This window comes from Chelonoidis abingdonii, chromosome 9 (assembly GCF_003597395.2).
Source record: "Chelonoidis abingdonii isolate Lonesome George chromosome 9, CheloAbing_2.0, whole genome shotgun sequence".
Taxonomy (NCBI): Eukaryota; Metazoa; Chordata; order Testudines; family Testudinidae; genus Chelonoidis; species Chelonoidis abingdonii.
In genome coordinates this window covers 65,826,946-65,845,646 of record NC_133777.1, presented here as the reverse complement: position 1 = coordinate 65,845,646, position 18,701 = coordinate 65,826,946, and the positions used below count along the sequence as shown (strand labels likewise).

General features: G+C 44.4%; 1 protein-coding gene across 1 annotated transcript in view; it reads left to right on the top strand.

Moving 5' to 3' along the window:
- The window catches only part of FBN1 (fibrillin 1), a 221,881-nt gene that overhangs the window by 7,222 nt on the left and 195,958 nt on the right, over positions 1–18,701 (top strand). Inside the window, exon 3 of the mRNA XM_032762923.2 lies at positions 18,243–18,325. Within this exon, the coding sequence (XP_032618814.1) occupies positions 18,243–18,325 (83 nt within the window). The remainder of the gene's footprint in view (positions 1–18,242; positions 18,326–18,701) is intronic.

Sequence of the window (18,701 nt, the reverse complement as noted above, 5' to 3'; positions counted from 1 at the left end):
TCCATGAAAGGATCTTCCCTCTTATCCCATGACAACTTAATTTACGTAAGAGCCTTTGATGAGGGACCTTCTCAAAGGCTTTCTGGAAATCTAAGTACACTATGTCCACTGAATCCCCCTTGTCCACATGTTTGTTGACCCCTTCAAAGAACTCTTAATAGATTAGTAAGACATGATTTCCCTTTACAGAAATCATGTTGACTTTCACCCAACAATTTATGTTCTTCTATGTGTCTGATAAATTTATTCTTTACTCTTTCTTCAACTAATTTTCCCGGTACTGATGTTAGAGTTATTGGTTTGTAATTGCCGGGATCGTCTCTAGAGCCCTTTTTAAATATTGGCGTTACATTGGCTATCTTCCAGTCATTGGGTTCAGAAGCTGATTTAAAGGACAGGTTGCAAACCATAGTCAATAGTGCCGCCATTTCACATTTGAGTTCTTTCAGTACACTTGGGTGAATGCCATCTGGTTCTGGTGACTTGTTACTTTTAAATTTATCAATTCATTCCAAAACCTCCTCTAGTGACACTTCAGTCTGTGACAATTCCTCAGATTTGTCACCTGCAAAGGATGGCTCAGATTTGGGAATCTCCCTAACGTCCTCAGCCATGAAGACTGAAGCAAAGAATTCATTTAGTTTCTCCGCAATGACTTTATCGCCTTTAAATGCTCCTTTTGTATCTCGATCGTCCTGGGGCCCCACTGGTTGTTTAGCAGGCTTCCTGCTTTTGATGTACTTAAAAAACATTTTGTTATTACCTTTTGAGTTTTTGGCTAGCTGATCTTCAAACTCCTTTTTGGCTTTTCTTATTACATTTTTACACTTAATTTGGCAGTGTTTATGCTCCTTTCTATTTACCTCACTAGGATATGACTTCCACTTTTTCAAATATGCCTTTTTATCTCTCACTGTTTCTTTTACATGGTTGTTAAGCCACGGTGGCTCCTTTTTAGTTTTTTTTACTGTGTTTTTTAATTTGGGGTATACATTTATGTGGGTCTGCTCGTGCCTGAAAAACAGAGTTATGAGACCATTTGATAACGGTGTGATGCAGGATTGGGAAGCATATACAAAGCCCTGCACGAAAGCATGTGCAAAGTCTACCTTTGCTGTGGCTAGTGCTAACCAGTGCCAACACTTTCTTGAGCACGAAAATTTAAGAAAACAAGAAATCACATTTAATCCTTGATAATACAGGTGCCTTCCTCTGTGTGCTGTGTTTAGTTAGTCTGTTGGTTTTTTTAATGAAAGTATTTCTTTTTCAGTGAATTTAATGAAAGTTGTATTATAGCCCTGGAATCCTCTGTTCACAGCCGGTAGCAGTGCAAATATCCCCACACCACCTTGCCAATATCTCCTGCTTTGTGATCTGCATTGGCAGATTCCTGGGCCTGTGTGGATCACAATTTAGGATTGGGGACCCATCCAAATAATTTCAGGCAGATCACTGAAAAGCAATCAAGAATCATCATTAAGGGCTGTATTCCAACCAGCAAGTGACCTGGAGGCTCTATAGTCTGTTACCAATCTCCTGAGCCACCCTGCTCCCCAGCATGTCTGTCTTACGTCCATCAAACGCAGATGTTTTAACTGGATTCTGAGACGGCACAAATATCTTTTGACATGCTGCTTGTGTATTATTTGATAGTTGAGCCAGAAACCCTCAACTGAAAAAACCCAAGTTATTCTATAGATTCTCAGTAATAAATCGTAACTAGAACAGAGAGAGTAAACAGACTATAGTAAAGTGAATACAGCACAGCTGCTCTGCAATACAGGATGAAACATAGCTGTAGCGCAAATATTGTAAAACTGGCTCCGGGCAATCAGGTGAAGCCTAATCACCAAGTGCCACTTTGCCAGGAAGACACTTTAATGTGCAGATGAGGGTGAGATATTTTTGCCTGCTTAATTGACTGCGCAGGATAGATTGTGGCAGGCTGCCTAGCAGGCTGCAAGGTGGGGTCACAATTGGCCATTGGACAGGGTATTTGATTGGGCCAGTTTCTGCCCAACAGGCTGGGGGTTTCATGATGGCTAGCCCCCTAGCCTGGAAAGCCAAACACAGTAGTCTGGCATGGTTTAGGAAAGGTCATGTGCAAGGCTGGCTACATGTGACCAAGTGATTGGCAGGTCAGAAGTGGGGTCATGCTATGACTCCTGTTTACAGGGCTAGATATGTAATGGGACTTGAATCTGTTTCCATGTGCCTGTTCCACTGCATCATTTTCCTGTGGGGATGTGTAGGGTGTACATGTAGGGTGTTGGCTTTCCATGGTATGGTTTGGTTTGGTATGTGCTATGGCTTCTGATTTTGTATTGGTGTCTTTTTTTTTTATTATTTCTTGTATTGCCTTGCCCATAGGACTGTAGCCTTTTGATATGTGTCCATCTGCAGACAGTTTATTTGCTGCAGTTTAGGTCAAATGGGCAGTGCTCACCCAAAGACGGGCGAGTGGTAACCAGTGCATAGAAACTGAACGCTTAGTTGGAGTGGGGCTGGAGGAAGAGTAACAGTGGCAGAATAATGTCTGATTGTTGTAACCTGCATGGAAGTTGGAGGGAGGAGCGCAGGTTGCAGGAGGGAAGAGTTTGGAGTAGGCACCAGGAAGCCAATCTGTGTGCATATGGCGGGAATGGTAGCTGCAGTTGCGGCACCTCTATGTTTATACTTTTTAATAAAGACAGTTTAGTTTTAGAAACATGGAGGCCTCTCATGTTATTACCCACCACGTGGTACATGGAATACTGATGATTTTTGGTTGGGGGCCAGTTTGCACGCTGCTCACTAGATTTAGCCTGACCTCATATAGTTGTCTCATTACCCAAGCAAACTACTGGAGCTTAACACACCTATTCTGGGTAGTTGGGGCCTGTATTTGGGCTCAAGGACCCTGGCAATTTGATGTAGGCGTAAATCCTTATAAGTCTCTTTGGAGGAGGTAGAAGGGACATTTGGCTTGGGCTGCCTACTTGCCCTCTTACATTGGCTGTTGTTGAGTAAAGTTGCAGCCTGTGTTTTCTGCTCAGGTTCATTTATCCCCTCATCAGTGTGCTGCCATTCAGCAAAAGTGTTGCTCACTTAGTACGAAGAGTGTCTTGTTTATTATGACTTGTGTTCCATATTTAACTCTCTATGGACTTTAAAGAAAATTTTCATCGGAGTTATTTTGGACATATCTGTGCATTTAGCTGCATCTGATTTGACAACATGGGGACCTAACAAAAGCACTGTTGAACTGTTTGCATAATGAAGCAAAAGAGAACTCCTTTTCATAGAAATGTATTGAGCAAAGACACACGGGCCATGTCCTACCACTATTTAGAAAAACACTCATAGGTACTAGTGAATTTCTACTCATAGAGGCCCCCAGGAATCATTCTGGGTTGGGAGAATAATTTGTATTGCTCCCACCCTTCCCACACCAAGCTGGAAGTGGGATCTTCTTCCCCTAAACCTGCAGATATTTTAAGATCCATGAGGAACCCTGGACACACAGAGATGGTTGAGACTTGTAGGTGAGAGCCTCCTGCATAGAACACTTTTTTGTTTGGTTTTTGTTTTTATTTTTTTGCTGCTCCTCATGTCTAAAGTGAACTACAAAGTACCTTACAATAGCTCATCCTGAGAGCTCTAGCTTAGGCCAACTACTATACTCTGTAATACCATACGATGTCTTACAGGACATAAAACCTTAGAAGTAATATTCTCTCCTTGTTTGGTGGCTGGAAGTCACTTTGGGCCCATTCCTGGATCAAACAGAATGGAATGTACAAAAGATGAGAGATCCACCTGGATTGGAGAGCGGCTGAGGCTAAACCACTTCTGAGGCGGAAGGAAGCACTCCCAAAATGAGTCCATATACTGTTTATGTGGCCGCACATCCTTCCCTTGCCTCTCTTCCTAGGGCCACAAACTCATCTCAGACTGTCATATTTGATGTGGACTTCTTTGTTCTTGGAGTCGGGAGGGAGGAGTGTGGAAAGCAGGTTCCTTTGTGGCTGGACAGCAATCCACTAGAGAGAGATGCTGAATGGGAGCACGTGCCTCAAAGACAATGGCTTGGCTGACAACTCCAAAGCTAAAGATGGTTGATTTCCTTTCTTGTGGCTGCTGAAGGTGGGATGGGCTAAAGTAGAATGTCCACTAGCAGCAGCTCTTTCCCGCTCCTCCACACCAGATGTATTTAATTTACTTTAAAAACACAGGAACAGTATTGCTAACTGCAGGAGTTGAAAAACCACAAGTCCGCTCACCCTTAGATTGGCCTGAAAATCACAGGAGGTGAGCGGGTGAGGGAGAAGTTCAGGCAGATTTTCAAAGGCATGAACAGCAATTAGGTGCCTAGTTTCTATTGACTTTCAGTTGCAGGGAGGTTTCCAAGTGCCAGTTGTGCCTTTGAAAATCTCTCCCAAAATCATGCTGTTTGGCCATCTATCCGGATTTTGAACTCCCCCTGCCTCTCCACTGCCCCCAACATGTTTTCAACAATGGAGCTTGAAAATTCAACTTTCAGAGCATTCAGCGTGCGTGCAGAGAAACTCAGGTCCCCTTTCCCCTGTTCACCTGCTCCCTAACTTACTTCCATTTCAATGCCTGCCCCTCCTTGGCTGCCTCCCCAGTGCCCCACTCTCCCAGCCTCACTGGCAACATCCTGCAACTCCAGTCCTCTGCCAGCTTCCAACATGTGCTACCAGTCTGTAGCCTGCAGGGTTAGGGTGGATTGCCTTGAGCTCTTTCCTCTAATGCTCCCCAACACTCACACACACCTTCATGCCCTGTGAGGAGGTTAGACTGCTGCTGCTGTCCTCAGAGAGAAGCTGCTTAGCTGTGTTGTGCTTTGCCTACTCCGCTCAGAGTACACAAGATGTGTGCAAGCAGCCTCTAGCGGCCGAAGCAGGAAATGCCATGCAAATCCCGCAAAATTCCTGAGCTGCTTTTGTTTCCTTGTGAGACTGTAAGAGACTCCCACAGCTGACCCCAGTCACTGGCAATGAGATTGTGAATGTTGGCAATGGTGCAGAAACCTTGACCTAGTCCCTCCCTCTCTCCCTGGCTGGAACTACCTTGGGGTGACTACAGACATCTGTCGTGGCCCTAAAAGGTGAGGTGAGAGGGAGGATTGGGGTATGCCATCCCTTGCGCATGTCTATAGTTCTTGTTCATGGACTGCATGAGAGACCCTTCATTTTCTTTTATGGACCATGCTTGATTGGCCTAACATGCTGTTAGTTTCCATGGCATGCTAGGGCTCATGTGCTGCATACTGCCGCATAAATTGGGTCTAGGGCTGGACCCACTGACATTAGCATGTAGAACAATGAGAGAATATGTCTAAGAATTTGCCATTCTGTGGCTAAGCGTGAGAACAATGCATGGCTGTCAAGTCAGATGAATTTGTCCCTGCAAAATGATGACAGGAAGATTCCATGAAGCAGTGTAGCAGAGTCCCCCGATGTCAAATACCATCACCCAACTGCTGTATTTGGCGGGCACAGTATGATAGGAGCTGGGGTTTGAAGGATGTTCACTGTTGCTGAAGGAAAGATCTTGCAGGTCATTTTGAGTTCCTGACATGCACATTGGCCTCAGGACTGCAGAGCCAAGGGCACCCATGGAGCTACTAAGTCTGTTCTTTCCTCAGCTGAACTAAGCCAAGATTCTGGGACAGTAGTACTGTCCTGTGCGAGTGAGGAGTAATTATCATGTTAAGCTCACTGCACGGCACAGACATACCACACTCTCACACTACAGGGGAAGAAAATCAGACAATCATAAGAGATCCTGTGTATTACACACATACATGTGCATGAAACATGGCACAAGATTTTGGTGACATGGGACAGATGCTTAATATCTTCTTTATGGGATAATAAGCAGTATGCCTGAACACTCTGGTTGTTGGTACTGAGACCTGAATGCTTTCATGGGTTTCTCTTCTACACTGCTGCTGTAAGTTTTCAACACACTCTTCTCTCCCCCTTCCCCCAGGATCTTAGATGGACAAAGGTCTTAGACAGACAAAGCGCAATGGTAAAAATGCCTTATTTTGCTTGAAGATGATAACTGGCAAAACTAGTTTAATAATCAGTGGGATGCGTGAAAATCAACTGTCGTGGAAATGTATGATTTTTAAAGCTCCAGTTCACTGCTTCACAGTTTTGTTGGAGTTGAGGGAGTACGTTAAGTCTGGACTAAAACTTCAGGGCCAAGTCAACAGTCTGTCACCCCGTCTAGACTATGTGCCGTATCGGCGCGTTAAAATCGATTGCTCGGGGATCGATATATCGCGTCTGATCTGGACGGGATATATCGATCCCAGAGCGCGCTTAGATCGATTCCGGAACTCCACCAAAACAAACGGAGTTCCGGAATCGACATGGCGAGCCGCGCACATCGATCCCGCGCAGTGAAGACGGGTAAGTAAATCGATTTTAGATATTCGATTTCAGCTACGCTATTCTCGTAGCTGAAATTGCGTATCTAAAATCGATTTTCGTGCGTAGTGTAGACCTGGCCTGTGGGGCTACCCCAATTTACATCAGCTGGTGAATGGGCCCCACCCCAGGAAGCTGGGGAGTTCTGCACATGGATAGGCGCACAAGTGTCCGCAAAGCCATTTTACAGTAAAAGGTAATGATGTGATTATAGATGGCTTTAAACAGGGTAATAAGGCCAACTCTGCATACTTTTTAGAATTTTTCAGTGGCATTTACTGGCATACTGGATATACCTTAACACTCTGAGCCAAATTTGTAAAGGCTAGGCACTTTTAACTGCATGTGTGAATGTGGACACTTAGCCAAAGACCTCATTTCCATTCATAATTAAGTACCATGTTTAAGTGGTCAGTTTTGTTTCTGCTGTTACTTTTGGTTTGCAGGCACCAACTTTGCTCAAAAAAGGAGGAGACTAGACGGAGGCCCCTTTAAAAATCTGGCCTCTTGTATTAGTTTGATTTTTACCTTTGGCACCAGGAAGCTGCCTTTTTACATGAAGCAGATGCCAGCTGTTGGAGCTAAGGACTTAAGAAAAGACCATTCTTAACATCAATGAACTTTTCCTTGAAAATAAGAGTCCAGGTGCATTTTTTGTGGTACGGGGGAATGGGGAGCAGAGAGGTTAGAGATTTCACCTTATATCTGATCATTACAACATCCTTCCCCTTGTACAGTTTAACTAACTGCTTTTTCTCCATTTCAGTTCAGTCTTTATCTGACAAGCAAATTTTCTCTGTTACTCTCTCAGCCTTGCTCTGCCCACTCTGTCTAGCCTCTGTCTAATTTATTCCAAACCCACGCTTGATTCATCCCTGGGTTACGCCAACTTTGACTAGTGTATGGCAGGGCTCCTGGCAGATTGTCTGTCTGTGGTACATCTCCCAGCAATGCCAGCAACTCTCATGCACAGATGGGCAGTGTCTTCCCCAGTAATGAGCTGTGCTTTCTGTGAGGGGTCATGGCCAGGGCAGCTGGGGGATGTGAACATTCAGCACCACCCCGGGTAGACTTCACTATGGGGCTCCTACGCTAGTCTGGCTACATTTTAGAGCTGCTTTCCCCTGTCAGAACCCCTGGGAAGGGCAGCAGTGCACATGCCACCTACCTTTCCTTGGAATCGAATTCTCCCCAGTCCTCCTGCTGCCTCATTATGGGAAGCTCTTCCCTTTCCCCAGCTCCTGTCACACTACTTGGCAGTCACAGTGCTTGGGTGCTGGTGCTTGATATTGGAGTGACTCTTCTACACTGGTTCATGGAATCTTCCTGTCTCTTATGATTTCTGAAATAGATTCTCTGTAAGCAAGTTCCATTGTGAAAAAGCAGGCAGCTGCCCCCCAGGTGACATTTCAGGGTGAAGCTGAAGTGACAAAGGAGGAATTGGTTGATGAAAGGAAGACAAAACAATGGGACAGTGCTGCACACTGTAGAGAAGAGGCAAGTCAAAGATGTATGGTAGAGACAGCTGGCATTGCAGAATGGAGCAGAACTAGCAGATAGTATTATACAGGACTTAATTGATGATGAGGCACTGAACAATCATGGCTGTCAGAATAAGCTGATTCTAGGGCAGTATTAATAAAATATTGGTATAATGCTACAAAAGAACAAGGAGGATTCATGCATGCCTAAGGTACTGTGATTATGTATGTGCATCATATATGTTGTGCATGCAAAATCATGATTGGAGTGGCACCGGCTACAGAGTCATTGACTTGTTGCTTCTCTTCTAGATCTGTGTTAAAATTGTGAAGAAGCAGTACTGTATATCTGTGCCCAGGTCCTTGCACGTGCACCAAGTCTGAGGCTTTGATTTAAGGTAGTTCTGTGGGGATGATGGGTAAAGGAACCCTCACTTCACAGGAGAAATGCTCTTCTGTTGCTATTGAAGCCCTTTCTGCTGCTGCACCCCTCCACAGAGGTCAATAGTTGGTGAATCTGCATAGCAGTGTGTCTATCGGCTCTTGCCACTGCTTTACCTCCATCCGACCCCAATCCTGCGGTGAAAGGAGTCACCACAGAACCAGACTTGGTCCTACGCAGGGTGGGAGGACTCCATGTATTGGCCCAAATCCTGTACCCAGTGATGAGCTGCCAAAATCTTAACAACCGGTTCCCTATAAAAAGTTATGATTTAAGGGATGTGCTACAGTATGTATTTTTTGTACCAATAGGGTTACCATATTTCCGTACTTTCCTGGGAGGAATTTTTACAATTTAAAATTTAAAAATTCCTCCTGGACGGCGATTTAAGAACCAAAAAGCCTGATATGTCTGGGAAAATATGGATGTATGTTAACCCTACCTAAAGTTCTTTTTTAAAAAAATGGACCTGGGGGTGTTCTAGGGTGACCAGATGTCCCGATTTTATAGGGGGACAGGCCTTATTTTTGGGTCTTTTTCTTATATAGGCTCCTGTTACCCCCCACCCCCATCCTGATTTTTCACACTTGCTGTCTGGTCACCCTAGGGTGTGTACATGTGTGGATCCCAGCTGCTCCCTGCCCCCCTAGTTGAAGCAGATGTGCCGGGTTACTGCCCTGGGAACTGCAGGTCACCAGTGGACATAGGGCTGGCTGCAGACAGGGGCGTGAGGCAGGGGTTGCGGGGCTGGCTGCGGGCAGGACAGGGGGTGTGGGTTTGGCTGGAGACAGGAGGGTACAGGGTTGGCTGGAGGCAAGGAGGTGTGGGGCTGGGCTAGCTGGAGGCAGGGTGTGTGGGGCTGGCTGTTGGCAGGGCAGGGGGTGTGGGGTTGGGTGGAGACTGGAGGGTGCAGAGTTGGCTGGAGGCAAAGAGGTGTGGGGCTGGGCTAGCTGGAGGCAGATGTGTGGGGAGGGAGGGATAGCTCAGTGGTTTGAGCATTGGCCTGCTAAACGCAGGGTTGTGAGTTCAGTCCTTGAGGTGGCCATTTGGGGGACTGGAGTGAAAATCTGGGGATTGGTCCTGCTTTGAGAAATGGGTTGACCTAGATGACCTCCTGAGGTCCCTTCCAACCCTAATATTCCATGATTCTGTGTGTGGGGCTGGCTGTTGGCAGGGCAGGGAGGTGTGGGGCTGGCTGGAGACAGGGGGTGTGGACCTGGCTGGCTTTGGGCATGGGGGTGCGGCAGGGGCTGGCTGCAGGCAGGGCAGGGGGTATGGGGCTGGCTGGCTTTGGGCAGGCCCGCAGGGTTGTGTGGCAGGGGTTGGCTGCGGGCAGGGCAGGGGGTACAGCAGGGGCTGGCTGTGGGTAGGGGGTGCGGATACTCAGGGGGAGAGTGTCTCAGAGCAGCCTGAGCAGCAGGACGCAGCCCAGGCCCACCAGAGCAGTCGGGGACCCACCAGGCAGCAACGGGAGCTGCAGGGCCAGGGGTTGGGGGAGCAGCAGCAGCAACAGAGCCCATGCCCAGGGCCAAGCGGCAGCCCACATGGCTCCTGCAGCGCAGCGCCCCTGGGGGCCAGAGGAGGAATTACTAACTTCCCAGATGGAGCCCATCAAAGCCACAGCGCACCCTCCTCGCAGGGAAGCGAGTTAACAACCAGTGCCAAAACCGCTTCGAAATTTAACTGGTTCGCGCAAACCGGCTCCAGCTCACCACTGCCTGTACCCTCTCTTTCCAGACTAGTTCTGCTGTGTGTCTGTCCTGGCAAATTCTCAGAGGTGGGAGCAGGATTGTGCTCACAGATACCATCACGGAGATCTGAGGTTGCTTTTTATACGTACCTAAATCTCTTATTAAAAATCCTTTGATTCCATTTTTCACATGTTAGGAGTGCATATCGCTGCAGGGAGTCCACAGTACTAAATATGCTGCAAAAAGCAAGAATGACTGTCAGCATTTGCCTGCTTGGAACAATTATGACAAATTCCTGAAGGCTTTCAGGAACAGGAAGATTAAGCAGCAAGAGATGGCAGATGGATTTTAATGTGGACTATGATTTCCTTTTCCCTCCAAAACACCTCCCCACCCACCCATATATTTTCACCAGACAACAGGAGTGTGTTTGTCCTCTTCTGTGAGGGGAAAAAAAAATATTTTAAAACCAGTTTAAGCCATGAAGAGTTCAGTGTCCAGAGTAGAGACGAATGAGTTGCCATCAGGCCATTTTAGTCTTTAAGTGCCTGTGGCCTACTGGCCTTTTTGATTCTACACAACTAAAATGTGAGGTAAATTTTCATAGTTTAAGGGCATATTGGCAAAAATAATTCATTTATTGTATTTACTGTTGGGGCTTGAAATTCATTGATCCTCTGAGAAATGAGACCTGGGAGCCATTCTGGATAACTCAGTGAAGATTTGGTGGTCTCAATCCAGTTTTAGTTGACAAACGTTCATATCCAAATAACTTCAGTGGGAAGCAGAGGTCTTGAAGGATCAGGCCCCCCATAGAGGTCTGAACACAGCTGAGATATGTGGACAGGGCACTGTGGCTTGCTCTGCTGCCTACCATCTTCTAGTTCAGGCCTCTCCAGCCTTTTCACTGAGCTACTTTGTTGCCCTTTAGATCTCTAAGTTTTATATTAGTCCAATGTAATGAGCTCAGGTGTTGTTAATGATGTGCGGTAGGCGGTTACTGTCCAGAATTCTAGGGTGAGATTTTTATTTAAGGAAAAAAGTATCTATCCAGCACTCTAGGCGTCTTTCATAGAAATGTAACTAATATGTACACAAAACTGACAGCATTGGTGATGATGAAGGCATCTGACTTATGTGGAGTTAATAACATTTATCACTACTCTCATGACATGTTGAGTCTTTGCTTCACAGAGTGCCTGCTGAGAATGGGGAGTAATGAAGCTTCAAGTCCAGTGTTAGATGGGGCGTATTCCATTTCTTGCTAACCACATATATACTACTTGCATTCAATAACAATACCATTAAAGAAACAGCCTTCTTCAAGCTACTGTCTTCAAGCATCAGACGCAAAAGTATCACCAGCTGAGCATGTCAGTCTCATGTATCAGTTAATGGAAACCGAGAGAGAACAACATTCATACACATTTATCAGTTTTCCAGGAGATGACTAACATCCTTTGACAATAATTCAACTCATCTAGCTACTGCATTTTCACCCGCATGTTATTAATTGAAGACAGAATTTGTTTATTTTGGAAGTCTTTGAACAAAGCTGTGGGCTTCAGTCATGGCTTTTTTTCATCACCATGCAATCAGGGAAAGCTTTTTTATGGTTTGCGAGTATATAAGCAACTCTGAAAAATGCAGCCTCTTCCGTGCCCCTCCCCCCCCCTTTTTAAGACTTTGAACATATGGTCATCTAAGTTTTCAAAATGCATGTGCTCTCTTTGCGTCAGATTCTGCCATCCTTACTTATTCTGGGTAGGTGGGTGCATTAACTTTGATGGGACTACTTGAGGGGGAAGGTGGAAGTAAGAGTAGCAGAATATGACCCTGAATTTGAAGATTTTTGGGATAGTCTTCATGTTTCTCATGAGGTGTGGCGAAGGTGACCGTCCAAATCACCCTCTTTGCCAACAGTAGCTTTGGGGTGATGTATGAGCTGCCTATGCTGGCTTTTTTTCCTTTTGTACATTAATCAGAGTGGGAATATAAGAGTTTATTATATATATTTAAAAGAGTAGTGCTCAGACTGTGCTAGGTGTAATACAGATGCAGGAAGACGCAGTCTCTGCGTTGAAAAGCTTACAGCCTGAAAGATAAGAGCTAGACAGAAGGTGGGGGATAAGGTACAATACAAGCAGTAGAGTAGCTTCCTTTTGTGTGTATAAAGTCATGAAAATGGTGCATTTTCTGCTTCTTTTTCAGAGTACAGCTAAGTCGTTTGCGCTTTAGTGGGTTGTCTGGCTGACTTTCCCCCGCCTCATCCAGACCTGTTCAATCTCCCAGTTGATCTGGGAGACTCTTGATATTCTGTTCTCAATGTTGCGTTCCTGAGCAGTGGCTTCATTCTCCCAGTTGGAGACATTGCAGCCTTGTGGGAGAGGCATTCTACGCAGTCCTCCCTAGATGAGGGCTCTGGCTATAGAGAGCATATCTACAGCAGAGCACCAACCTGCTGCACTCATATAGGTATAAAGGGTAATGCAGTGCAGAGTGATGTAAGGGGTCACTCTAGCCATGCTTCTATGCTGTGGGCGTGTTGGTGACCATGCTCTAGGCAGAGGAAAGCTGGGGGATGCAGCGAGGAGGGATGCGGGGAACCAGAGCATGAGAGGAGATATATGGAGGACCCAGACTAGGGAGAAGAGGGAAATTTGAGCAGAGGAAACTGGGCTAGGGGGCTGGGTGGGAAAGTCAAGTAGGCAAATGATAGGTTTGATAGGGAAGAGCAAGGAATTGAAGGATTTGATGGTAATGGGGATTCATGTAAAAGAAGCAATGCATGCTTGCTCAATATGCAAGCAGGTCAGAATATCAGCCGAAGCCCACAACTGTGCCCAGATCTAAGTGCCTCTCCAGCTCACCCCTCTGGCATTTCCCTCTCTGTGTCCTGGCTGCTTCTCCATTTCATCTGTTGGCTATGGTGAGGGAGGGTAGCTCGATGAGCACTACTCTATCCACTTCACAGTGCCCTCCGCGAGGCGAGAGGAGCTGTTGTAGCTCTCCCTTCAATCTCCTGCAGGCTGCGGTGGCTACCATTGATACACCTCCCCTCCCGTCTGCATTGGATGTGATTGTAGGCCTGGGGAGTGAGGAGAGGCAAGGAGAACTTCACTCCGTTACAGGCTTCGGGAGGGTCAGCTGCTGGAGATCTTTACTTTCAACCCATGGGGTGTGTGTATGTGTGTGCTGCTCCCTCCCTTCCCCACTACCAGCCACTATAGGAGCGGAAGTAAAAAGTCTCTCTGTCTTCTATTGTACCTTCCTTTGCCATAGAGGCAGCAGGAGGTGATGCAGAGAGAGATATCTGCTAATTCCACTAGTGCTGCTGGATGTAGAGAGAGGGAAGAGCTGCTGGCGAGCTACTTGAGAAGGCTTCATAAGCTACCGGTAGATCACAGCACACTTGCTGCAGCCCCCTTCTCTGGAGAGAGGACTGCAGGGTCCAGGACTGTCCGGGCACCTTTCCCAGCACTAAATTCACTTGGAACCTCTCCCCCATCCCCAAAAGCCCCCTCCCCCCCCCGGAAAATGGGATGAAGTAATTTCGTAAATTTATAGTGGTACAGCCTCATCTACTCATCAGTGTCTAGCTCTGGTAAGCTAGAAAATTGACTGATGGGTGCATTATAAATATCTGGATAGACAGTTATGATGAGGTATAATAAAGACTTGGATTGTTTAATTTCCAAAGGAGAGGAGAGAGGGAGGGGCTTGACAGAGGTAGTCAGAGTCATTAGGTTTGTAAGTGCAGAATTTCTCAGTGCTTCCTTTTTACACTGTTCCATGATCCGAGAACAAAGGGATGCTTTGTGAAAATTAATGGCGGTGAGTTTAGAGTGTATTTCTTTATGAAATGTAGAATCTGTGAGTTGGGAAAGTCACTTCTGGAGGAGGTCACCAAGATGAACGCTGGGTTATTATTATTTGAACCACTTGTAGCTATAGAAAATAAGGCTGTAATAAGGGTAATTGAATGACCTGCTTCAGTGTATAAGCATGGTTGCCCATTGAAGTCTGGCATGTGTTTTCCCTTATAGACAGCATTACATTGGCTAGCTGCATTAAAAAGATTTCTTTTCCCTGGAACACTGGGTGTTGCCCAGTGCGGGAAGAAGAATATGGCAACTTCTTTGTTCTTAAAAAGACAGACACCTATTTCAAACGTAAAAAAAATCTGTATGTAGTGCATAGAGCTTATGAGGCATATAAATGTTTTATCCATTTTGTTCTTTTAAGTTACCGTATAATAAAAATGCATTCTCCATGTAACACCAGTCAGAGAAATTGTTATATTCCTTAGCATTGTGCCTCATAATGCATCATTAGTGTCTAACCAATCATTTTAACAGAAAAAAATTGTTCTTTGAACATATATCTGTTCAAAGCTAGTGTTTCTATATAGCCTCCCACTATGTGACCTTGTGACAATGTTATAGCAAAAAAATTTACTGGATGACAATAATAAAAGTGATCTTAAAATATACTATATTTAAAAAAGAAACCTAATGAATTTGCTCCATTACATAACTTGCCATGGACCAACAGTTTATTGTACTATAACCATATCTGTTTTTATATATTGTGGCAAATTGCCAGTCCTGTTATGCTGGGTCTCGCGCTCTGTCTTCTTTGAGGAAGGTTCAGGGCACCATTGCTTGCCCCTGAACCGGTATTTTAGTTACCCCACTAGTGTCCTTGAGAAGGAGAGTGGAGAGGGAGGGACCTGGGCCCACTCTCTTCTCCAGGTCCCAACCCAGGGGCCCTGAGGTTTGTGGTGAACCACTTGAACTAGCGGTTCCTTCCCCTGGGTTACTTCCCTCTCCTGCCCTTCAGCTTGTGAAGRGGCTTCTTGCCCTCCTTCTACACAAGCCAGGTGCCCCTTACCTAGGGTTTCTTTTGGATTTCTCAGCCCACTGCAGCACTCCTCCAAACTTTCCTTTTGTCTCTCTTCTCCAGCTCCTTCAGACTGCTCCCTGCTCCAACTCCCACACTGTCTGACTGAAGCAGGGGGTTTTTATCACATGACTGGCTGCTGGTGCTCTAATTGGCTACAGGTGCTCTAGTTAATCTACTGCAAACCTTCCTCCCCTTGCAGGGAATAAAGCTCCGTGCTAACACTCTCCTGCTGCCCTCTGGCCATGCTGTATCACAATATGTATACTTTAATCACAAAATATTACTTATATATGAGCTTTTGTCCCTCTTACATTTTTTTTATTTACCTTCAAAATAAATGTTACAGTCATTTGTTATAATTTTGTTTCATTATCCCAAGTTGCTGTTTATGTAATTCAGCTACCCTCTTTAAATTTGCTTGTACTGAGGGAATGGTAGGAAAGGGAAGAATATGACTGGCATATCTAGGCTATTGACATGGATATAAGCAGGTGAAAAGCAAGACTTACATAACTTTATAAGCCTTGATATATGTATTTAGATGCAGTGACCAAAATTGGCCATGAACATAAGTGGTTGCTGTCAATGGAGTTGTGTCCACTTAAATCTTTGATTAATTTAGTCCAACCTATATATTACTATCACAACGTTACAGAAGATAAAGTAGACTAGATTCCAATCTCATTCAATTAATGTATTTATTCTATGGCATTTATTACTGTAGTATCTGAGCATCTCATAATGTTAATTAGTTTTGGGCTCACAACTCAAGAATCCTTATCCCCATTATATAAATAGACAGACTGATCCACACAGGGTAGTCTGTGGCAGAGCTGAGAATTGAACACTGATCTCCTCACCAGAGCTGGTCAGAAACTGTTTTTCTGTCAAAACATGCAAACTCGTTGAAATTGAAACATTCTGCGGGAACATGCCAAGTTTGATGAAATTCCAGTGGAAACCAGGTGGTTTCCAACAGGACCCTGCTTGCCAAGCAGGCTTCAGAAAGCTAGGCCCCAGCTGCTTCTGTTGGGGTTCCTAAGGCTTCTTGTGTCATTGGCTCCAGGGCAGTCAGCTCGCCAGGTCCCATTTTGAAATTATTTTTAATTAATTAAAACTTACATTTCACAAAGTTCCAGTTTCTGTCTAGCTCTATTCTTGACTCTTAACCTGTGTCTTAACCACAAGACCATCTACTTACTGTGGATTTACACTGCTTTAATTGGTGTAACTGAGATCAAAATTTGGCCCAGTGTCTAACTTGTCTTGTGGTGTTATGCTTAGAGGTTATCACCAACCAAAACTGGGTACGATCAGTTTGTTCCCCCAGGTACCAACAACACGAGCCAGTCTGTATTAATAAGTTCCATTATTTCTTCAGACAAGAGAAGGTGAAAGGAAATCTCACTTGCCTGGTTCCCAGTCTTGATTTGGCATGAGATACTGGAGCAGTTTTGTAATGAGGAGAGGGGAACTCCTAGAAAGTGACATGGTTGTAGCCCTGGGGGATGTAGCTGAAACAATTACAATTGAATATGTTGAAAATATATGAATGAGGTGTTTTAAAACCTGTAAAAGCAGTTAGAGAAAAGAGTGGTGTGATGTTCTGAGAAATGGGGCCCAATTATACAGCCCATACTTACCTTGCTGAGCACGGAGCCATTGACCCCAAACCTAGTGAAGTTGATGAGTGTTGCCATAGACGCCACTGGGCTTTGGATCAGGTCCTTAATCACCAGAGTGATGCCTTTGAAATTGGTGAAATAACAATACACCTCTACCTCGATATAATGCTGTACTCAGGAGCCAAAAAATCTTGCTGCATTATAGGTGAAACTGCGTTATATCGAACTTGATTTGATCTGCCGGCGTGCGCAGCCCTTCCCCCCTGGAGCACTGCTTTACCGCATTATATCCGAATTCATGTTATATTGGGTGGTGGTATATCGGGGTAGAGGTGTACTTAAGATTCTATTAATAATGCATATTACTAGATAAATATAAGGCAGTAATTTGGGACATACACACAAATAAATGCTTATAAATATTAAGGCATTTTGGAAATCCATGCTTGAGTTGGCTCACCATGCAGGGCAGCTATGTACTTAGACATTGTAATAGTTAAAAAAAAAAATCTAAAAAGGGTCAAACAATGTCCTAAAAAGAAAAACGAGCATTTAATCTGTGTCTGTAAATCAGAGTGTATGCTAAGGAATCCATATTTACCAAGGTCTAGATTTTGGCATACTTTACTCAAGTTGTGTTGCCCGAGGAAGGTTGTAGGATCTGGCCCCTAGTACAGTTATGATATGTAAAAGAGTAGGAAGATCTATTTTCTTGCATTTGGGGCTATCTTCTGTTAGTCTTCCTTACAAGAGTAGTTCCATTGAGTGGGACTATTCATGGGAATAAAACAAGGAAGATTTGAACCTAGAGAGACACAGAATGGTGGTTTCAACTTGTGTATTTTCACTGACTGTTAGAAATATGACACTGCAGAGCCCAGTCCTGCAAACCTCTACTGCAAAACTTATCTACCACTCACTTAAAAGGTACTACTGCTGGGAAGTATGAGTTTGAAGGATTGGCCCCAGTGGTTCCTATGTCTAAGAAGTGAGTAGCAATAATAGGTTCTGAGTATACCAGGTGCCTTAGTATTTAATTCACAGGCATTTCAGCTCACTAGAACCACACATATTTTAATTTTTTTTTCTAGCAACACATTTTTGCTAAATAAATATTTACATGTATTGGCTTTTTAATTTGGCTAATGTAATAGTTTGCTTTCCTGTTATTCTGCTCAAAATAGGAGTAGTATAGCATTTTAGAGCTCGGTAAGGACATAGAAAAGTACATGAAGCTGTAAGGAGTCGTGAGTTATTCTGAGTTATTCTTATTTCAGTGGGAGTTTTGCTGGCATGAGGAATGCAGGGTTGAACCCTGTATATGTTGTTCTATTTCCTAAGTTAAATTAACAGTGTCCACATAAATACTCAGTAGCATCTGAATTATCAGATCTCTGTTACATTTTTTCTTTTGCTTTGAGTAGTTTTAATTATATTATTTTCACATTTTTGCAGTGTAATTTTTGTCACACAAGAGGGTAGACATGACTAAAGCCAATAACTAGTATAAATACTTTCTGTTAAATATGAATAGACCACTAGCAACATTGATGCTGAGAGCCGATTCCCAGAATGTGTAGTGCATTGCTTTTATTTTCAAATCTTGGTTATTAAAATGTATTTTTGAAAAAAACCAGAACCAATTTTTCTTCTAGACCCAATGTGTGTGGATCACGTTACAATGCCTACTGTTGCCCTGGATGGAAAACACTACCTGGTGGAAATCAATGCATAGTCCGTAAGTTACTGTCATTGAACATTGTGACCAAGATTTATCTTTTCTCGTTGCATTGTGTGCGTTTGTCTTGACTGTGCAGAGCTGAATTTATTGCTGGTGTCAGTTCAGTACCTGCCATACTACATTTATTTACTGTTGTAACGTAGATGAAAACCCCTCTGAGCTACAGTACAGCATGTATATAGTTGATGTATTGACAATATTTGGACAAGGGAGTCCCACAGATATGTTCCTCTTGAGTCTGTGGTATATCCCCTGAGCCAAACGATGTTCAGGCTCTTCTGGAGTTAGGAGCCATGGGATCTGTTCCTTTGTTTCCCTATTTAAACAAGAATGCTTTTTCATAATCTAGGAGGGAGGCAACACCGTATGGCAA